The 21,039-nt window shown below is 43.1% G+C and overlaps 1 protein-coding gene across 15 annotated transcripts in view; it reads right to left on the bottom strand.

Annotated features, from left to right (window-relative positions):
* Positions 1-19,115, bottom strand: part of LOC110528345 (calcium-dependent secretion activator 1) — a 177,138-nt gene extending 158,023 nt beyond the window's left edge. For 14 of the 15 annotated variants that reach the window (XM_036983939.1, XM_036983937.1, XM_036983931.1 and 11 more), the window contains exon 1: positions 18,554-18,901. In XM_036983939.1, coding sequence (XP_036839834.1) covers positions 18,554-18,901 — 348 coding nt within the window. Of the gene's footprint in view, positions 1-18,553 lie in introns of all 15 variants that reach the window. The other variant, XM_036983924.1, reaches the window with a different exon arrangement.
* Between the last annotated feature and the right edge of the window lie 1,924 nt (positions 19,116-21,039).

The following is a 21,039-nucleotide window of genomic DNA, read 5'->3' on the forward strand; positions in this document are numbered from 1 at the left end:
TGACATCGCCAAAGTCGAGGATTGGTAGGATGGTCAGTTTTACAGGGGTATGTTTGGCAGCATGAGTGAAGGATGCTCTGTTGCGAAATAGGAAGCCAATTCTAGATTTAACTTTGGATTGGATATGTTTGATGTGAGTCTGGAAGGGGAGTTTACAGTATAACCAGACACCTAGGTATTTGTAGGTATCCACATATTCTAAGTCAGAGTCGTCCAGAGTAGTGATGTTGGACAGGCGGGCAGGTGCAGGCAGCGATCGGTTGAAGAGCATGCATTTAGTTTTACTTGTATTTAAGAGTAATTGGAGGCCACGGAAGGAGAGTTGTATGGCATTGAAGCTCGTCTGGAGGTTAGTTTACACAGTGTCCAAAGAAGGGCCAGAAGTATACAGAATGGTGTCGTCTGCGTAGAGGTGGATCAGAGACTCACCAGCAGCAAGAGCGACATCATTGATGCACACAGAGAAGAGAGTCCTGAATTGAACCCTGTGGCACCCCCATAGAGACTGCCAGATGCCCTCTGATTTGACACACTGAACTCTATCAGAGAAGTAGTTGGTGAACCAGGCGAGGCAATAATTTGAGAAACCAAGGCTGTCGAGTCTGCCGATGAGGATGTGGTGACTGACAGAGTCAAAAGCCTTGGCCAGGTCAATGAATACGGCTGCACAGTATTGTTTCTTATCGATGGCGGTTAAGATATCGTTTAGGACCTTGAGCGTGGCTGAGGTGCACCCATGACCAGCTCTGAAACCAGATTGCATAGCGGAGAAGGTATGGTAGGATTCTAAATGGTCGGTAATCTCTTTGTTGACTTGGCTTTCGAAGACTTTAGAAAGGCAGGGTAGGATAGACATAGGTCTGTAGCAGTTTGGGTCAAGAGTGTCCCCCCCTTTGAAGAGTTTCTGCCAACTTATGCTAACATTGCTTAAACAACATTGCTTAAACAACCACTTATACAACCACTGCTAATTTGAAAAATAAATTCAGTTTGTTTCATGCATTATGTCACAATATGATGCCACGAGGCAAATATGTCTTCACGCACTAATTAGCTGTCAACATTGTTATTAAATTATCACTTGTGTCTCTATACTTGCCTGTCACATAATATGTATTCACTAACCAATAGTGTAAAGTGTACAAAAGAGTAAAAATTATGAGGGTTAAAATGTTGAATGTTTGGTTTAACCTCTTCTGCCATTACATGGTGGTTGGGGCAGCAGGTAGCCTAGTGGTTAGAGCATTGAGTCAATAACTGAAAGGTCACTGGATCAAATCCCAAGCTGACAAGGTAAAAATCTGTCGTTCTGCCCCTGAACACGGCGGTTAACTCACTGTTCCCCGGTAGGACTTCATTGTAAATAATAATTTGTTTTTAACTGACTTGCCTTGTTAATAAACGTTAAAAAAAGGTATGAAAACCCAACCCTGTGCTGCTGAATATGAGTGATAATTGGGTCTAATGTAAAATTAGATTCCTATTGTGTAAGCTGAAGGTCATTGTATAGCATAACAGCAAATGTGCTTGTATGGCCTTTTCCACAATATTGTTATTTTTTTTCAACTGGATGGATGCAGTGAGAGAGAGAACGTTGACATGTAAGAGAGAGAGAAAGAAACAGAGAGAGAGAAAGTGAGAAACAGAGAAATAGAGATAGAGATAGAGTCCGGTACTGTGTCTGTGTCTGATGCAGGCTCCACAAACAGCACAGCACCTGAGGGAAATGGGCAAACTGCCCCTGCCATAACATTTAACTTATCCCCAGGTCAGACTACAGCCCACAACCACTTCCCCAGGACAGACTCCGGCCCACAACCACTTCCCCAGGAGAGACTCCGGCCCACAACCACTTCCCCAGGACAGACTCCGGCCCACAACCACTTACCCAGGAGAGACTCCGGCCCACAACCACTTACCCAGGAGAGACTCCGGCCCACAACCACTTCCCCAGGACAGACTCCGGCCCACAACCACTTCCCCAGGAGAGACTCCGGCCCACAACCACTTCCCCAGGAGAGACTCCGGCCCACAACCACTTCCCCAGGAGAGACTCCGGCCCACAACCACTTCCCCAGGAGAGACTCCGGCCCACAACCACTTCCCCAGGAGAGACTCCGGCCCACAACCACTTCCCCAGGACAGACTCCAGCCCACAACCACTTCCCCAGGAGAGACTCCGGCCCACAACCACTTCCCCAGGACAGACTCCGGCCCACAACCACTTCCCAAGGCAGGCTGCAGACCACACCTTGTTCCCCATGCTCTAGCCCATAACCCAATACTAAGGCTCTAGACAGCCCATATCAGGATCTCTGTGAGGCTCTCTGAGAGCTGATCTTTCGAGAGGAACACCTTGTACAGTTCTCCCCCTGCTCCTATCACCCCCCCCCCCCCCATCCCCCGTTCTTCAGACCAAGTTCACAGCTCAGAACGCACATGAACATGCTGCTAGTCAGGGCAGGTTCCTTCTCTCTCTCTCTCTCTCTCTCCCTGTACCAGTTCAGTGTTTCGTCAGAATACACACTACCGTTCAAAAGTTTGGGGTCACTTAGAAATGTCCTTGTACTTGAAAGAAAAGCTATTTTTTTGTCCATTAAAATAACATCAAATTGATCAGAAATACATTGTAGACATTGTTAATGTTGTAAATAACTAATGTAGCTGGAAACGGCTGATTTTTAATGGAATATCTACATAGGCGTAGAGGCCCATTATCAGCAACCATCACTCCTGTGCTTCCATGGCAAGTTGTGTTAGCTAATCCAAGTTTATCATTTTAAAAAGCTAATTGATCATTAGAAAACCCTTTTGCAATTATGTTAACACAGCTGAAAACTCTTGTGCAGATTAAAGAAGCAATTAAACTGTCCTTTAGACTAGTTGAGTATCTAGAGCATCAGCATTTTTGGGTTCGATTACAGGCTCAAAATGTCCAGAAACAAGGAACTTTCTTCTGAAACTCTTCAGTCTATTCTTGTTCTGAAAAATTAAGGCTATTCCATGTGAGGACAACAGTTTGCAGCTGTGCTAACATAATTGCAAAAGGGTTTTCTAATGATCAATTAGCCTTTTAAAATGATAAACTTGGATTAGTTTGGTGACTGTGTGTGGGCAAGTTTAGTGGCTGTGTATGGGCAAGTTTGGTGGCTCTGTCTGGGCAAGTTTGGTGGCTCTGTCTGGGCAAGTTTGGTGGCTCTGTCTGGGCAAGTTAGGCAGAAAAAACACTCTTCTGATAGTGCTTTTCCTTCATCAAGGATCCAAGAAACAGATCCTAGGGCCATCCTCTCTATATTTAGCTGTTTCTTGTTTTTTTATCTCCTTCTCTCTGTCTCTGTGTGTGAACGTGTGTATGTGGGTGGGCATATTGTCTGCCTCCAATATAAATCTATGGGACCTGTTTGAAAACGCAGGCTGGCATCGTGAGTCTCTCAACAACGGGAGACAGAACAGACTCATGCTGTAATATGAATGCTGTTGGGATTAGCGACACAAATATGAGAAATATTAAAGGGATTGAGTGAAAGTTAAGAGAGGAGAGAAGCTAAGCTAAACACTCCATAAAAATACAACATGAATGAAGCATCTAGGTACCCTTCTGATCTCATTTTAGGACAGCAATAGATAGATAGGCAGGAGACCTAGAGGAGGCTTACTCCTCTACTCCTGAGGTAGATGAAAGGTCACACACACACTAATTGGGGTTGCGTAGTTAGGGGAAAGTGAGTGAGTGAGCAGGAAAACATTTCTGTTTAAGACAGGTTGTTGATGAGGTGAGGAAGGGGGAAATCTTGATAACCAATGGGATAACAGGGTGTTGAGGTAATGCACACGCACGCATACTCAGCCCCTGGAGGGCGTTGGCTGCTGCTCTACACTGGTGTTGTTGTCCCATTATACTTCTGGGAGGGGAGGTTGGAAGAATGGGAGAAGGGGAGGAAGGAAAGGAGAGGCAGAAGTGTATGTGGGCTTGGAGTGGAGGAGGGGTAGAGGTGGTAATGTTCCAGATATAGCTCATGAGCTCATGCCCCTCTGCCTCTGTCTCTCTACAGGGACAAGACCATTCACTGTCCAATCACTCCTCTTCTCTGTCTCTCTACTGGCACAAGACCATTCACTGTCCAATCACTCCTCTTCTTTGTCTCTCTACTGGGACAAGACCATTCACTGTCCAATCACTCCTATTCTCTGTCTCTCTACTAGGACAAAACCATTCACTGTCCAATCACTCTTCTTCTCTGTCTCTCCAAATCCACTTCTCCTCCCAATCCACTTCTCCTCCCTGGGTTTCATCCCATTGCTCCAGTAAGCCTTAGACCTCATTTTAGGAAACAACAAGCAGATGTATGGCACTGAAGATATCTGTCAAGCCATGCATGTGAGGACAATCAAATCAGTACTTCAATACCTGAGCACACTGTAGGCTATATATTTAATGTCTCTCCAAGCTCACTAAAACCACAGCACACAGCCTAGGCTTTAGCTCAGTGGACCACAAAAGTCATGCAGTAGGCATGAGTCTGTCACACTAGCTCAGTAAAACCATAGCTACAGTTGAAGTCTGAAGTTTACATACACCTTAGCCAAATACAATTGAATTCCTGACATTTAATCCAAGTAAAAATTCCCTCTTAGGTCAGTTAGGATAACCACTTTATTTTAAGAATGTGAAATGTCCGAATAACAGTAGAGAGAATGATTTATTTCAGATTTTATTTATTTCATCGCATTCCCAGCGTGTCAGAAATGTACATACACTCAATTAGTATTTGGTAGCAATGCCTTTAAATTGTTTAACTTGGGTCAAATGTTTTGGGTAGCCTTCCACAAGCTTCCCACAATAAGTTGAGTGAATTTTTGCCCATTCCTCCTGACAGAGCTGCTGTAACTGAGTCAGGTTTGTAGGCCTCCTTGCTCGCACACACTTTTTCAGTTCTGCCCACAAATGTTCTATGTGATTGAGGTCAGGGCTTTGTGATGGCCACTCCAATACCTTGACTTTGTTGTCCTTAAGCTATTTTGCCACACCTTTAAGTATGCTTGGGGTCATTGTCCATTTGGAAGACCCATTTGTGACCAAGCTTTAACTTCCTTAGTGATGTCTTGAGAAGTTGCTTCAATATGTCCACGTAATTTCCTCCTTGCGATGCCATCTATTGTTTGAAGTGCACCAGTCCCTCCTGCAGCAAAGCACCCCAACAACATGATACTGCCACCCCCGTGCTTCACAGTTGGGATGGTGTTCTTCGACTTGCAAGTCTCCCCCTTTTTCCTCCAAACATAATGATGGTCATTATGGCCAAACAGTTCTATTTTTGCTTCTTCAGACCAGATGACATTTCTCCAAAAAGTACAATCTTTGTCCCCTTGTGCAGTTGCAAACCGTAGTCTGGCAGTTTTTATGGCGGGTTTGGAGCAGTGGCTTCTTCCTTGCTGAGCGGCCTTTCAGGTTATGTCAATATAGGACTCGTTTTACTGTGGATATAGATAATTTTGTACCTGTTTCCTCCAGCATCTTCACAAGGTCCTTTGCTGTTGTTCTGGGATTGATTTGCACCTTTTGCACCAAAGTACGTTCATCTCTAGGAGACAGAATGCATCTCCTTTCTGAGCGGTACGACGGCTACGTGGTCCCATGGTGTATGTACTTGCGGACTATTGTTTGTACAGATGGACGTGGTACCTTCAGGCATTTGGAAATTGCTCCCAAGGATGAACCAGACTTGTGGAGGTCTACAATTTTTTTTTAAGGTCTTGGCTCATTTCTTTTGATTTCCCCATGATGTCAAGCAAAGACGCACTGGGTTTGAAGGTAGGCCTTCAAATACATCCAGTGGTACACCTCCAATTGACTCAAATGATGTCAATTAGCCTATCAAAAGCTTCTAAAGCCATGACATCATTTTCTGGAATTTTACAAGCTGTTTAATGGCACAGTCTACTTAGTGTATGTAAACTTCTGACCCACTGGAATTGAGATACAGTAAGTAATAAGTTAAATAATATGTCTGTAAACAATTGTTGGGAAAATGACTTGTGACATGCACAAAGTAGATGCCCTAACCGACTTGCCAAAACTACAGTTTGATAATAAGAAATTTGTGGAGTAGTTGAAAATCTAGTTTTAATGATTCCAACCTAAGCGTATGTAAACCTCTGACTTCAACTGTACATATATATTCTTCAACAGGACAGCCTAAGAAGTCTTGTGTTGTGCATTGCTTTATATGTGCTTTCCAGAGCCTCTCCAGTTTTCTATTTCTATTGGTATCTATCCTAGTTTGTTATTTGTTTGTGCTTTCCTTTCCAGCTCACCGAGGCTGCGTTTACACAGGCAGCTCAATTCTGATCTTTTAACCAATTCTACTGCCTGTGTAAACGCAGCCTGAGAGCCAGTCCAGTGTTACTCTCTAATGTCTGTATTCTAGTAGGGGTAAACCCAAACTGTAGGTGTGGGTGGGTTCCCATTACTCTTAGCACTAATTGAGCTGTCTGTTAGATAGGAGGTATTAGTGTACAAACTTTAATGGGCTCAGTGGAACCACATAAAAAGAGCACAGGTTTACTACTAATTAACAAGGTACAGTTACCCTATTGTCATAACTAATGGCTGCCAGATTTAGGCCTGTTATAAAACAGCTGAGAGCAGCAGGAGCAGAGGAACCATGGCACATCATAGCTAATATCAATGCAGACATGCAGACACACACATCCTTTTATCTATTGTACTTATGTATTTATTTTTTGTATAAATTACATTCTATACTGATACCAATAATGTATAGATAATGTAATGTATTATAAACTGGGTGGCTCAAGCCCTGAATTATGATTGGCTGACAGCCACAGGTATGACAAAACATTTATTTGTACTGCTCGAATTACATTGGTAAGCAGTTTATAATAGCAATAACGCACCTCGGGGGCTTTTGGCTAAGGGCTGTGTTGTGCAAAAGAACGGTCCTTAGCCATGGTATATTGGCCATATACCACACCTCTTCGGGCCTTATTGCTTAATTATAGATCATGTAATGTATTATAAATGATGGCTAAGGAAGTAGTACCGTACCATGTTTGACTATAATAGTTTTTAGTGTCTCAAAACTATACTAATCCAGCTATCTGGATTTGGGTGAAGGAGAAATGGGGAGGCTTGGGCGAGTTGCTCTGGGGGGTGCAGGGCAGTTGACCGGGGTAGGGGTAGCCAGGTGGAAAGCATGGCCAGCCATAGAAAAATGCTTATTGAAATTCTCAATTATCGCAGATTTATTGGTGGTGACAGTGTTTCCTAGCTTGGGCCGTTGGAAGGAGGTGCTCTTATTCTCCATGGACTTTACAGTGGTCCCAGAACTTTTTGAGTTTGTGCTACAGGAAGCTTATTTCTGTTTGAAAAAGCTAACCTTAGCTTTCCTAACTGCGTGTGTATATTGGTTCCTAACTTCCCTGAAAAGTTGCATATCACAGGGGCAATGTAATGCTAATGCAGTACGCCACAGGATGTTTTTGTTCTGGTCAAGGGAAGGCAGGTCTAGAGTGAACCAAGGGCTATCTCTGTTCCTGGTTCTACATTTTTTTTAATATGGCATGCTTATTTAAGATGGTAAGGAAGGAATCTTTCAAAGAATAACCAGGCATCCTCTACTGATGGGATGAGGTCAATATCCTTCCAGGACACCCGGGCCAGCTTGATTAGAAAGGCCTGCTCGCTGAAGTGTTTTAGGGAACGTTTGACAGTGATGAGGGGTGGTCGTTTGACCGCAGACCCATTACGGATGCAGGCAATGAGGCAGTGATCGCTGAGATCTTGGTTGAAAACAGCAGAGGTGTATTTGGAGGGCAAGTTGGTTAGGATGATATCTATAAGGGTGCCCATGTTTACAGATTTGGGATTTTACGTGTTTTATTCATACAGTCATGGAATGACCATCCCTTATTCAATGTTACTAGTCCTTCACTATCATCTTGCAGGCATGTGATGTTTACCTTGTAAGAGCTGAATCATCCAACCACAGTTCATATGTTCCTGGAGAGGGGTTTATTGATTGGAAAAAAGGTATGTGGCCTGTTCCTTTTCATCTTGGTGTCTTAATCAATTAATGAATCAATAATCCTTCATCATCTGATCACACACAGAGTATTCCCAGCTGTGTAATCATTAGCTGCTGTCCAACTGTGGCATGACCAGGATTCAATGTCTGGTTAATCTCACGACAGGAACTTGAAGGTCCATTGTGGTATCATGCTACTATCACCCAGAACCGGGAATTGTATCTTTCTTTTTTTATTTATTTTACACCCTGTTATGGCTTATTAGGATCTCATTCTTTCCTGTCATGTTCTTCCAGCATCTTAGCATGTACAGTGCATTCAGAAAGTGTTCCGACCCCTTGACTTTTTCACATTTTGTTATGTTACAGCCATATTAAAAAATGGATTCAATAAATACCTCATAATGACAAACGCTAAACCGGTTTTTAGACATTTTTGGAAATTCATGAAATACAAAAAACAGAAATAACTTATTTACACAAGCATTCAGACCCTTTGCCATGAGATTCAAAATTGAGCTCAGGTGCATCCTTTTTCCATTGATCATCCTGGAGCTGTTTCTACAACTTGATTCGTCACATCTAGTACATTCAATTGATTGGACATGATTTGGAAAAGCACACACCTGTCTATATAAGGTCCCAGAGTTGACCGCGCATGCCAGAGAAAAAATTAAGCCATGAGGTCGAAGGAATTGTCCATAGAGCTCCAGACAGGATTGTGTCTGGACACAGCTCTGAAGAAGGGTACGAAAAAATGTCTTCAGCATTGAACGTCCCTAAGAACACAGTGGCCTCCATCATTCTTAAATGGAAGAACTTTGGAAAAACCAAGACTCTTCCTAGACCGGCCCGCGCGGCCAAACTGAGTAATCGGGGGAGATGGGCCTTGGTCTGGGAGGTGACCAAGAACCCAAATGTTCCTCTGTGGAGATGAGAACCTTCCAGGAGAGCAACCATCTCTGCAGCACTCTACCAATCAGGCTTTTATGATAGAGGGGCCAGATAGAAGCCACTCCTCAGTAAAAGGCACATGACAGCCCGCATGGGGGAAAAAACTATTTAATACATTTTAGAATGCTTTAACGTAACAATGTGGAAAAAGTCAAGGGGTCTGAATCCTTTCCGAATGCACTGTAATAAGGGAGACTAATGGCAATGTTGACTATCAGTAAGCCAACTGAAGGCCTCTACCCATCAAACCTAAATAATGCAGTCCAAGTGACCAATACAGTATCGGAAGCTAACCTTGAAAGATTTCAACTTTTCCAAACTTCCCAGGAATGCCAGAAATCCTGGTTTGAACATTCCCAAAATCAGGAGCAAATTTTTGGGAAAGTTACCAGAATCTTGTAGCCCTAGCAGCTACCTAATCTCACCACTAGGTTGTTTAAAGGAATGGCCTATCCTGTCATTCCTGGCAACAATTACAGGATGTCAAGCCATGAGACCTGGAGTTGTTGCTAGGAAGACCAAATGGCACTATATTCTGTATGTAATGCAATACTTTTGGCTAGGTTTTTGGCCAGGACCAATAGGGTTCTTTTAAAATGTAGGTGAGACATTCTTCTACTTCATGATGCTACTTTGTTGTCGGAGTGGACTGCGGAGCTCTCGACTCGGACTGGGTGCATCAGATCAAGATTTAGATACAGTGCCTTGCGAAAGTATTCGGCCCCCTTGAACTTTGCGACCTTTTGCCACATTTCAGGCTTCAAACATAAAGATATAAAACTGTATTTTTTTGTGAAGAATCAACAACAAGTGGGACACAATCATGAAGTGGAACGACATTTATTGGATATTTCAAACTTTTTTAACATATCAAAAACTGAAAAATTGGGCGTGTAAAATTATTCAGCCCCTTTACTTTCAGTGCAGCAAACTCTCTCCAGAAGTTCAGTGAGGATCTCTGAATGATCCAATGTTGACCTAAATGACTAATGATGATAAATACAATCCACCTGTGTGTAATCAAGTCTCCGTATAAATGCACCTGCACTGTGATAGTCTCAGAGGTCCGTTAAAAGCGCAGAGAGCATCATGAAGAAAAAGGAACACACCAGGCAGGTCCGAGATACTGTTGTGAAGAAGTTTAAAGCCGAATTTGGATACAAAAAGATTTCCCAAGCTTTAAACATCCCAAGGAGCACTGTGCAAGCGATAATATTGAAATGGAAGGAGTATCAGACCACTGCAAATCTACCAAGACCTGGCCGTCCCTCTAAACTTTCAGCTCATACAAGGAGAAGACTGATCAGAGATGCAGCCAAGAGGCCCATGATCACTCTGGATGAACTGCAGAGATCTACAGCTGAGGTGGGAGACTCTGTCCATAGGACAACAATCAGTCGTATATTGCACAAATCTGGCCTTTATGGAAGAGTGGCAAGAAGAAAGCCATTTCTTAAAGATATCCATAAAAAGTGTTGTTTAAAGTTTGCCACAAGCCACCTGGGAGACACACCAAACATGTGGAAGAAGGTGCTCTGGTCAGATGAAACCAAAATTGAACTTTTTGGCAACCATGCAAAACGTTATGTTTGGCGTAAAAGCAACACAGCTGAACACACCATCCCCACTGTCAAACATGGTGGTGGCAGCATCATGGTTTGGGCCTGCTTTTCTTCAGCAGGGACAGGGAAGATGGTTAAAATTGATGGGAAGATGGATGGAGCCAAATACAGGACCATTCTGGAAGAAAACCTGATGGAGTCTGCAAAAGACCTGAGACTGGGACATAGATTTGTCTTCCAACAAGACAATGATCCAAAACATAAAGCAAAATCTACAATGGAATGGTTCAAAAATAAACATATCCAGGTGTTAGAATGGCCAAGTCAAAGTCCAGACCTGAATCCAATCGAGAATCTGTGGAAAGAACTGAAAACTGCTGTTCACAAATGCTCTCCAGCTAACCTCACTGAGCTCGAGCTGTTTTGCAAGGAGGAATGGGAAAAAAATTCAGTCTCTCGATGTGCAAAACTGATAGAGACATACCCCAAGCGACTTACAGCTGTAATCGCAGCAAAAGGTGGCGCTACAAAGTATTAACTTAAGGGGGCTGAATAATTTTGCACGCCCAATTTTTCAGTTTTTGATTTGTTAAAAAAGTTTGAAATATCCAATAAATGTCGTTCCACTTCATGATTGTGTCCCACTTGTTGTTGATTCTTCACAAAAAAATGCAGTTTTATATCTTTATGTTTGAAGCCTGAAATGTGGCAAAAGGTCGCAAAGTTCAAGGGGGCCGAATACTTTCTCAAGGCACTGTAGACTATTCCAGACACTACTGCGTCCCAAATGGCCCGCTATTCCCTACATAGTGCAGTACTTTTGACCATGGCCTATAGGGCTCAAGTCAGAAGTTTTGCACCACAATATATAGTGCATAGTGTACCATTTGAGATGCCAGTCCTACTCTCCTTGAAGATTGGTGTTGCTGGCCTGCATTTAATTCTAGGAACATGATCTCTCCCCTTTGCCCTCCACTCCCATTCATGGATCTTAGGCAAGTACATAGTTTCTGCCATATTGCTTTCCCCTACCCAGTCTTGTCAGATCTGTGAAGGGGAGTGAACAAGAGGATATGAAGGGAGGGAACCTCTTGAAATGAAATTCACCCCTCCATGGCTATTTAAAACCATACTGCACTACCTACCGCCACCTGTTTCCTTCCTATCCCTGCTTTGATATATCACCACGGTCTGACCCTGGCTTTCATGTGGCTAATGAGTTGGGCCGATCCACTTCACTTATCTTGTTATATTAACACAGCATTCATCCTCCAAATCCTATCCTTCCATCAGGCTCTCTCTGCGCTAAACATCTGTGTCCCAAATTCCCTATTTAGTGCACTACTTTTGACCGGAGCCCATAGGTGTATTAGTACTGAGTGTGTAGGGCGTAGTCTTTCTTTTGCTTCTTTCCATCTTGTTTCCACTTCAAACATGTAACAAAACCTCGGACAGACATGGATAAAAACCTGCACACTCTGTCCCACAATATATATTTTAACCTTTGTTTAATTAAGCAAATCAGTTAAGAACAAATTGTTATTTACAATGACAGCCTAGGAACAGTGGGTTAACTGCCTTGGGGATTTGATCTAACAACCTTTCAGTTTCTGGCCCAATACTCTAACCACTAGGCTACCTGCCACCCCAAATATCATCCAAAGTAAATGGACAAAACACACACAAACACTAGACATGATAATTTCCGTACTATTTCCAGGGAGAGCCACGTTGGCATCTCTTCACCAGCGTCATTAAAAAGCCCTTGAGGACCAAACGACAAGCAGAGGATTGGCGGAGTGAAGTGCATTGCAGAAGCACGACTACTAGATTACAAGAATGCTAACTTCATCAACCTCTCAATTCGCCACTGATTTGCATCTCAATCCTGTTCATAATGAATTCCTCAGGCCTGCGCTGTTCCCAGGCAGCAGAGGAGGCGCAGATGAGAAGCAGGAGAGCAGTGATGTGGCGGTGGACCCAGCAGTTAGGGGGATTGCTTATTTCATGAAGGGTCAGTCAGAGATTGAGGTTTGAATATAGTGCAGGGAATTGGTGTTTCTCAGATGAATCATGGATAGAGGAAGGTAGGTAGAATATGGTGTGAGTAATCCACTGACATCCCTAATACCCAAACAAACTCCAGTAGAGGCATTGTAATGTCACATATGAATACAAATCTGTGTACACAAATTCACATACACCGAATATGTACACAAGTACATGAGCCTATATGCACACACACTGACTCAAATATGTTTGGTGTTTAAGAATAGACCCAATGGCAGCACAGCAAAGCAGCAATGTTCACAATATGCCCTTTCTCCCTTTAGCTGAGAGAGAGCTTTCAGACTGAAGAAATCATTTTTCATGGGCCTCAAAAGGAAGTGACAGTCAGTAATTGCCCCATTGTGTTGTGTCTTTCACAGGGTCACAGCGCTGCACTTCAAGGAGCAACAGCCCAACTCCTTTTCCTCTACTTCTGCCTCTGTCTGTCTGTCTGTCTGTCTGTCTGTCTGTCTGTCTGTCTGTCTGTCTGTCTGTCTGTCTGTCTGTCTTTCTTTCTTTCTTTATTTCCGTACCAAGGCCTGTTTCACACTGATAGCCCAAGTCACTATGTTCTGTTGGTGTGCCAGCCCCAAGTCCTAATAACGGATTATAATGCTGCACCCTGGCTGCTCCTCTCCTCTCCTCCGCTACACAGCCACACAGAAGGGCTTTCAAGTCCTTTCATTACACAAACGCTTTCATCGTATTCCGGTGACTAATCTGGAACTATAGGAAAAAACTATAGGCTGTATATTGTTTCTAGATGTATCCACCAGTGGTGGCTGGTGGCACTTTAAATCGAAGGATGAAATCATAGTAATGGCTGTAATGGACTAAAATAAATGGAATGGCATCATTCCAAGAGCTGCCCCCACACCAAAAAAATCTAATCAGATCAAATGTTATTTGTCACATGTGCCGAATACAACAGGTGCAGACCTTACCGTGAATTGCTTACTTACAAGCCGTTAACCAACAATGTAGTTTTAAGAAAAATAAGAGTTAAGGAAATATTTACTAAATAAACTAAAATAAAAATAAAAAAGAAACAATAAAAGAACAATACCGAGGCTATGTTCAGGAGATACCGGTACAGAGTCAATGTGCAGGTTAGTCGAGGTAATTCAGTTAATATGTACATAGGTAGGGGTAAAGTGACTATGCATAAATAATAAACAGTGAGTGGCAGCTTAAAAAAGGTAAGAGGGTGAATGCAAATAGTCAGGGTAGCCATTTGATTAGCTGTTCAGCAGTCTTATGACTTGGGGGTAGAAGCTGTTAAGAAGCCTTTTGGACCTAGACTTGGCGCTCTGGTACCGCGTGCTGTGCGGTAGCAGAAATAACAGTCTATGACTAGGTTAGCTGGAGTCTTTGACAATTTTTAGGGCCTTCCTCTGACACCACCTGGTGTAGAGGTCCTGGATGGCAGGCAGCTTAGCCTCAGTGATGTACAGGGCCATATGCACTACCCTCTGTAGTGCCTTGCGGTCAGAGGCTGCGCAATTGCCGTATCAGGCAGTCTTGCAACCATGCTCTCAATGTTGCAGCTGTAGAACTTTTTGAGGATCCGAGGACCCATGCCAAATATTTTCAGTCTCCTGAGGGGGAATAGGCATTGTAGTCCCCTCTTCACAACTGTCTTGGTGTGTTTGGACCATGATAGTTTGTTGATGATGTGGACACCAAGGAACTTGAAGCTCTCAACCTGCTCCACTATAGCACCGTCGATGAGAATGGGGGCATGCTCAGCCCTCCTTTTCCTGTAGTCCACGATCATCTCCTTGGTCTTGATCACATTGAGGGAGAGGTTTTTGTCCTGGGTCCGCACTGCAGGTCTCTGACCTCCTCCCTATAGGCTGTCTCATCATTGTCGTTGATCAGGCCTACCATCATTGTGCCGCTGCAAACTTAATGATGGTGTTGGAGTCGTGCTTGGCCACGCAGTCATGAGTGAACAGGGAGTACAGGAGGGGACTAAGCACACACCCAATAGGGGCCCCCATGTTGAGGATCAGCGTGGCATTTGTTGTTGCCTACCCTTACCACCTGGGGGTGGCCCATCAAGCAGACAAGGATCGAATTGCAGAGGGAGGTGTTTAGTCCCAGGGTCATTAGCTTAGTGATGAGCTTTGAGGGAACTATGGTGTTGAACCCAGAGCTGTAGTCAATAAACAGCATTATCATGTAGGTGTTCCTTTTGTCCAGGTGGGAAAGGGCAGTGTGCAATAGAGTGCAATAGAGATTACGTCATCTCTAGACCTGTTGGGGCGGTATGCAAATTGGAGTGGGACTAGGGTTTCTGGGATGAATATGTTGATGTGAACCAGGACCAGCCTTTCAAAGCACTTCATGGCTACAGTCGTGAGTGCTACGGGTCAGTAGTCATTCACACAGGTTACCTTGGTGTTCTTGGGCACAGGGACTATGTTGGTGTGCTTGAAACATGAAGGTATTACAGACTCAGGGACAGATTGAAAATGTCTGTGAGTACACGTCCTGGTAAATGTTGATCTGTTTAAAGGTCTTCGGCTCACATCGGCTACAGCCGGCGTGATCACACAGTTGTCAGGAAATGCTGCTGTGCTCAAGCTTCAGTGTTGCTTTCCTCGAAGTGCGTATAGAAGTAATTTAGCTCGTCTGGTAGGCTTCTGTCACTGGGCAGCTCACACCTGGGCTTCCCTCTGTAGTCCGTAATAGTTTGCAAGTCCTGCCACATTCAATGAGCATCGGAGCCTGTGTAGTAGGATTTAATCTTAGTCCTGTATTGACGCTTTGCCTGTTTGATAGTTTGTCGGAGTGCATCGCAGGATTTCTTATAAGCGTCTGGGTTAGAGTACCACTCTTTGAAAGCAGCAGCTTTACCCTTTAGATCAGTGCGGATGTTGCCTGCAATCAATGGCTTCTGGTTGGGGTCTGTACGTAAGGTCACTGTGGGGACGATGTCATTGATGCACTTATTGATGAAGCCAGTGATAGATGTGGTATACTCCCCAATGACATCGGATGAATCCCGGAACATATTCCAGTCTGTGCTAGCAAAACAGTCCTGTAGCTTAGCATCTGCATCACCTGACCACATCCATATTGAGTGAGTCACTGGTACTTCCTGCTTTAGTTTTTGTGTGTAAACAGGAATCAGAAGGATAGAATGATGGTCAGATATGTCAAAACGAGGGCGAGGGAGAGCTTTGTACGTGTCTCTGTCTATAGAGTAAAGGTCTGTAAAATACAGCCAACTGTATATTATTCATGTTGTTGTTCAGCAACAACTCAGTGAAACATAAGATATTACAGTTTGCTTGGTAGGATAGCCTTGAACGGAGCTCATCCAGTTCATTTTCCATTGATTGCACGTTGGCTAATAGGACGGAGGGTTACCCACTCGCCGACTAATTCTCACACCTGCGTCCCCTGTATCGGCTTATTTTCTTCATGCAAATGACGAGGATTTGGGCCTGGTCCGGTATCTGCAGTAAATCCTTGGCGTCCGACTCGTTAATAAAGAAAGTGAGTAATAGCTGTATGCAGAAGCGCTTTTTGGTCAGAAATATTAAGTACAAAATAAGTTACAAACAACGAGAAAAAAACACAAAATAGCACAATTGATTAGGAGCCTGTAAAACAGCAGCCATCTCCTCTGGAGCCATCAGCCTCCTCTGATGGGGGATAATAATATGTAAATGTGCTAAATACACTGCCCTTTATCCCATCAGTGGGTAGGCCTACAATACAGCACTGTACCCATGCTGACTCCCATGAGTCATCACAGATATGAAGAACAAGCGTTCGTCTGCCATTTAATGAACAGAAATTAAGTGAGGCTTCTTCCCGAATGGCAACCTACATGTATTTCCTTTATAGTGCAGTGGAAGTGCACTACTTTTGACCAGGCCTCATAGGGTGCGCTATACACTCTTAGAAAAAGGGGTTCCAAAGGGGTTATTTGTCTGTCCCCATAAAATAACCCTTTTTGGTTCCAGGAAGAACCCTTTACGGTTCAATGTAGACTCTGTGGAGGCTGGCAGGTAGCCTAGCAGTTAAAAGTGTTGGGCCAGTAACTGGAAGGTTGCTGGTTTGAATCCCTGAGCTGACTAGGTGAAATATATGTTCACGTGTCCTTGAGCAAGGCACTTAACCCTAATTGCTCCTGTAAGTTGCTCTGGATAAGAGCATCTGCTAAATTACTCAAATGAAAATATAACTATAAAGATCTAGATAGCAGCTTTTTTATAAGAGTGTATAGGGATAGAGACCTATGCCATTTTGCAAACACTGTAGCCTGCCATTGTACTTTGCAATTAAAAATATGATAATATGGACATCATATAGTGGGCCTGTGGGATCATAACAACATTATCTTATTACCTCCACCAACCTAATGCAAACCAACACAAACGGCCTTATCTGGCATGCCGACTGATTTTACTGATATTATTATATAGCAAATCAACATGGATCAACAGTGTTGTTTTTGATCATAGGAACAATGGATAGACACTCGTCCAAAACATACTTATGACTAAATTTAGCGATTTAGTATTGAAGAAACTGATATTCCGTTAACCATTAGGGTTATATTTTTCTCGGTATCTTATGGACATGTTGCGTCGATTGGGCAGCATCCCGCGACGGTTGATAAATTGCCACCAGTACAATATGTTCTCAAAATCAGCTATATCTAGCCTACACGGTCGCCTATAGGGACAGTTTATATTAGGGGTGTCAAACTGATTTTGCCCCGTGGCCGCATTCGGTCTTCAAGTAGGGCCGGAGGGCCACACTGAGAATTGGTTACCCTATCTTTATTTCCTCGTAGTCAAAACTTGCGAAAGATAGTCCTCTATCCATAGTTTTTGGAATTTTCGATATTCCCTGACTGTCTAGCTTTAATTCGGGTGATTATCAGTGAGCCGGAAACAGTCGTGGAAACAGTATAAATGTAGATCAATTACCATCCCTACACAGTTTCTATTTGGTATTAGTCCTTTTAAAGTAGGCTATATTAAGTTCACCCAAAAAAATAAAATATATATTTAGGCCATATGTTTTACACCCGTGGTTTATATTGGGACGAAATATGGGTGGCATATTGAAGGCTGAATGTATGCCTATTCACCAAACAGGGTAAGGGTTTAAATAAACCATTATTGACCCTATCTAAATAGTATGGTTCGATGGTATGTGGATCACGTGACCCAATCAAATATTGATTGACTAAATCATTTAATTTCTATTAATAAATATGTATTATGGTATAGACTGCCTGCAGTCTCCCCGCTAAAAGGAACATGTGCAGCCCTTCCAAATGTCCTCAATCTTGTCAGGACTTGGGTCTTGCTATAAGTCACCTTGGGAAAATGAATCGAGGGGTCAAGTGATGGCGCAAAAAGCCAAACATTTTATCCTACAACAGGAATAGCACCGCACACAGCTCTAGACCTCAAATTAAATCTAGTCAAATGGTGATGTCTTCAACTGCAACGACACTGCTTTATTTAGGTTATATTCAACATATTCCCTTCCGCAATATACATTTATAAATGACACGGTGCACGGATTGGACGGTTTGCCAGGCCCTGCGACTGATTACTGTGTGTGTAGAACCGTGTTTTTTTCTCTGCAACATCCATCTGCATGATGGTTGCCTACGTACCCACACCATAGCTGCCTGTGCTTCATGTCCTCGTATTATGCATGGCTGAATTCAGCTACATTCTACATTCATATAAACAATGTTGGAGGAAAAGGCTAATGTTTGCAAGGTATGGCCTATCAATTAGATATGATGATATTGCGTGAGGGTTTGTGGGATGGTAGGTTTATTATTAATGTAGCTTTTATCCGGCCCTGTATGACAGCATCTAGCTAATCATTGATGTGAAAAGGAGGCTATTCGTTGACATGTGGTGATTTACGTCCCCGCCACCGTGTATGGCTCACCTTCTGTTGTCGCCTAGCCATATCCGTGGGCTGTTTTGCATTGAAAGGGTAGGCGATGCACCGCATCACAAATACATATAGTTGCAGCTTCTTTTTGCGCTCCTCTTCCTCCTTCTGCAAATTGGCCTCTTCCACCTTCTCCTGTTCGCTGGCAGCAGACGGGCTCGGGCTGGTCGGGCGAGCGCTACTGCGACTGCTGCTGCTGGGCGCAAGTCCGCCGGAGCTCTCGCTCGTCCGGCTTGGAGAGATGCGGGCTCCGCTCTGGGGTGCCGATGCCTCCTTGTGATGGTGTTCCTCCTCGACCATCCCACCATCCGATTCCTCCTCGCTGGATGACGGATCCAACATATCGCTGCCTAGAGAGGATGTAGCCTGGCAGAACTCCTATTTGCAGAAATTGTGAAATTGATACGAATTCGAACAATAAACTGAAATTAAACCGTTATCTGATTCAAAACGAAAGACACCCGAATTCGCTGAGCCTTTTCTTAAGGTTACCATAAAATACGACTTATGCTTGGAGAGATGTTGCACGCACACAGACACAGCACGGAAATCTCTTCCTGCACGGTGACTCGCCAGTCACTGCCACGGATGTGCGAGGAGGTGGGAGAGAAAGGGAGGAGGGGCGCGAATGAGTGAAAGTGTCTCCTTCAATGAAAAACGCAAGCTATGGCCTCTTCCTGCCAGTTGAGCTCTAGAATTGTTGAACGAAGTCGCGCAGGCGTAAAGAGAGGAGCTGGCCATGGTGCTGAATCTGTTCTTTGGCACCTGCCTTTCGGTCGGTCGCGTGAAACGGGGTAAACCCGTTGACTTAGAACGAATATCCATTATTGACCTCTGCAGTTGTTGATGTTTTGTTACAGTGTGTGTAGGTGTACTGTATTCACAAATCAATTAAATTGAGGTGTAATGGGCTACATGTAAATATGTAGTGAGTGACAGTGATAGGTTTATTACCATTACTCAGAGCATAGATCACCAATGCATAATTACTATTAGGAATTACATACTGTAAACATACTGTACACCCCCATTTGACTCAAATGATGTCAATTAGCCTATCATAAGCTTCTAAAACCATGACATAATTTTCTGAAATTTTCCAAGCTGTTTGAAGGCACAGTCAACTTAGCGTATGTAAACTTCTGACCCACTGGAATTGTGGTAAGTGAAATAATCTGTCTGTAAACAATTGTTGGAAAACTTAGTTGTGTCATACACAAAGTATATGTCCTAACCGACTTGCCAAAACTATAGTTTGTTAACAAGAAATTTGTGGAGTGGTTGAAAAATGAGTTTTAAAACCTATCTGGGATATGTGGGACGCTAGCAAGTATTTTACACCATTTTAAAGATAAACTTATTGTAAATCCAGCCACAGTGTCCAATTTCAAATAGGCTTTATAGCAAAAGCACACCAAACAATGATGTTAGGTCAGCACCTAGTCACAGAAAACCATAAAGCCATTTTCCAGAAATAGCAATTAAATGAATCACTAACCTTTGATGATCTTCATCAGATGGCACTCACAGGATTTCATGTTACACAATAAATGTGTGTTTTGTTCAATGAAGTTAATCTTTATGTCAAAAAATCAAATTTGAAATTGGTGTGTTATGTTCAGAAATTCATTGTCTCAAACAAACATCTGGTGAAAGTGCAGAGAGCCCCATCAAATCAAATGACAGAAATACTCATAATAAACATTGATAAACAATACAAGTGTTACGCATGGAATTATAGACAAACTTCCCATTAATGCAACCGCAGTGTCAGAGCACACCTTACCATTATGTTTGGTCAGCGCCAAGTCACAGAAAAACATACAGCCATTTTCCAAAGAAGGAGAGGTGTCAAAAAAGTCAGAAATAGCATTATAAATATTCACTTACCTTTGATGATCTTCATCAGAATGCACTCCCAGGAATCCCAGTTCCACAATAAATGTTTGTTTTGTTCGATAAAGTCCATAATTTATGTCCAAATACCTCCTTTTTGGTTGCGCATTTAGTTCACAAATCTAAATTCACGAGGTGCGGGCAAGTCCAGGTGAAAGTTCAGACGAAAAGTCAAAAAAGTTATATTACAGTTCATAGAAACATGTCAAACGATGTATAGAATCAATCTTTAGGATGTTTTTATAATAAATATTCAATAATGTTTCAACCAGACACGTACTTTGTCTTTAGAAAGGAAAAGGAACACAGCTAACTCTCACGTGAGCGCGCGAGACTGAGCTCATGGCATTCTGCCAGACACCTGGTTGAACAGCTCTCATTCTCTCCCCCTTCACAGTAGAAGCCTGAAACAAGGTTCCAAAGACTATTGACATCTAGTGGAAGCCTTAGGAAGTGCAATATGACCCCATAGACACTGTATGTCCGATATGCAATGACTTGACAAACTACAAACCTCAGATTTCCCACTTCCTGGTTGTTTTTATTCTCAGGTTTTTGCCTGCCATATGAGTTCTGTTATACTC

The sequence above is a fragment of the Oncorhynchus mykiss genome, chromosome 7 (genome assembly GCF_013265735.2).
Source record: "Oncorhynchus mykiss isolate Arlee chromosome 7, USDA_OmykA_1.1, whole genome shotgun sequence".
NCBI classification, from domain to species: domain Eukaryota; kingdom Metazoa; phylum Chordata; class Actinopteri; order Salmoniformes; family Salmonidae; genus Oncorhynchus; species Oncorhynchus mykiss.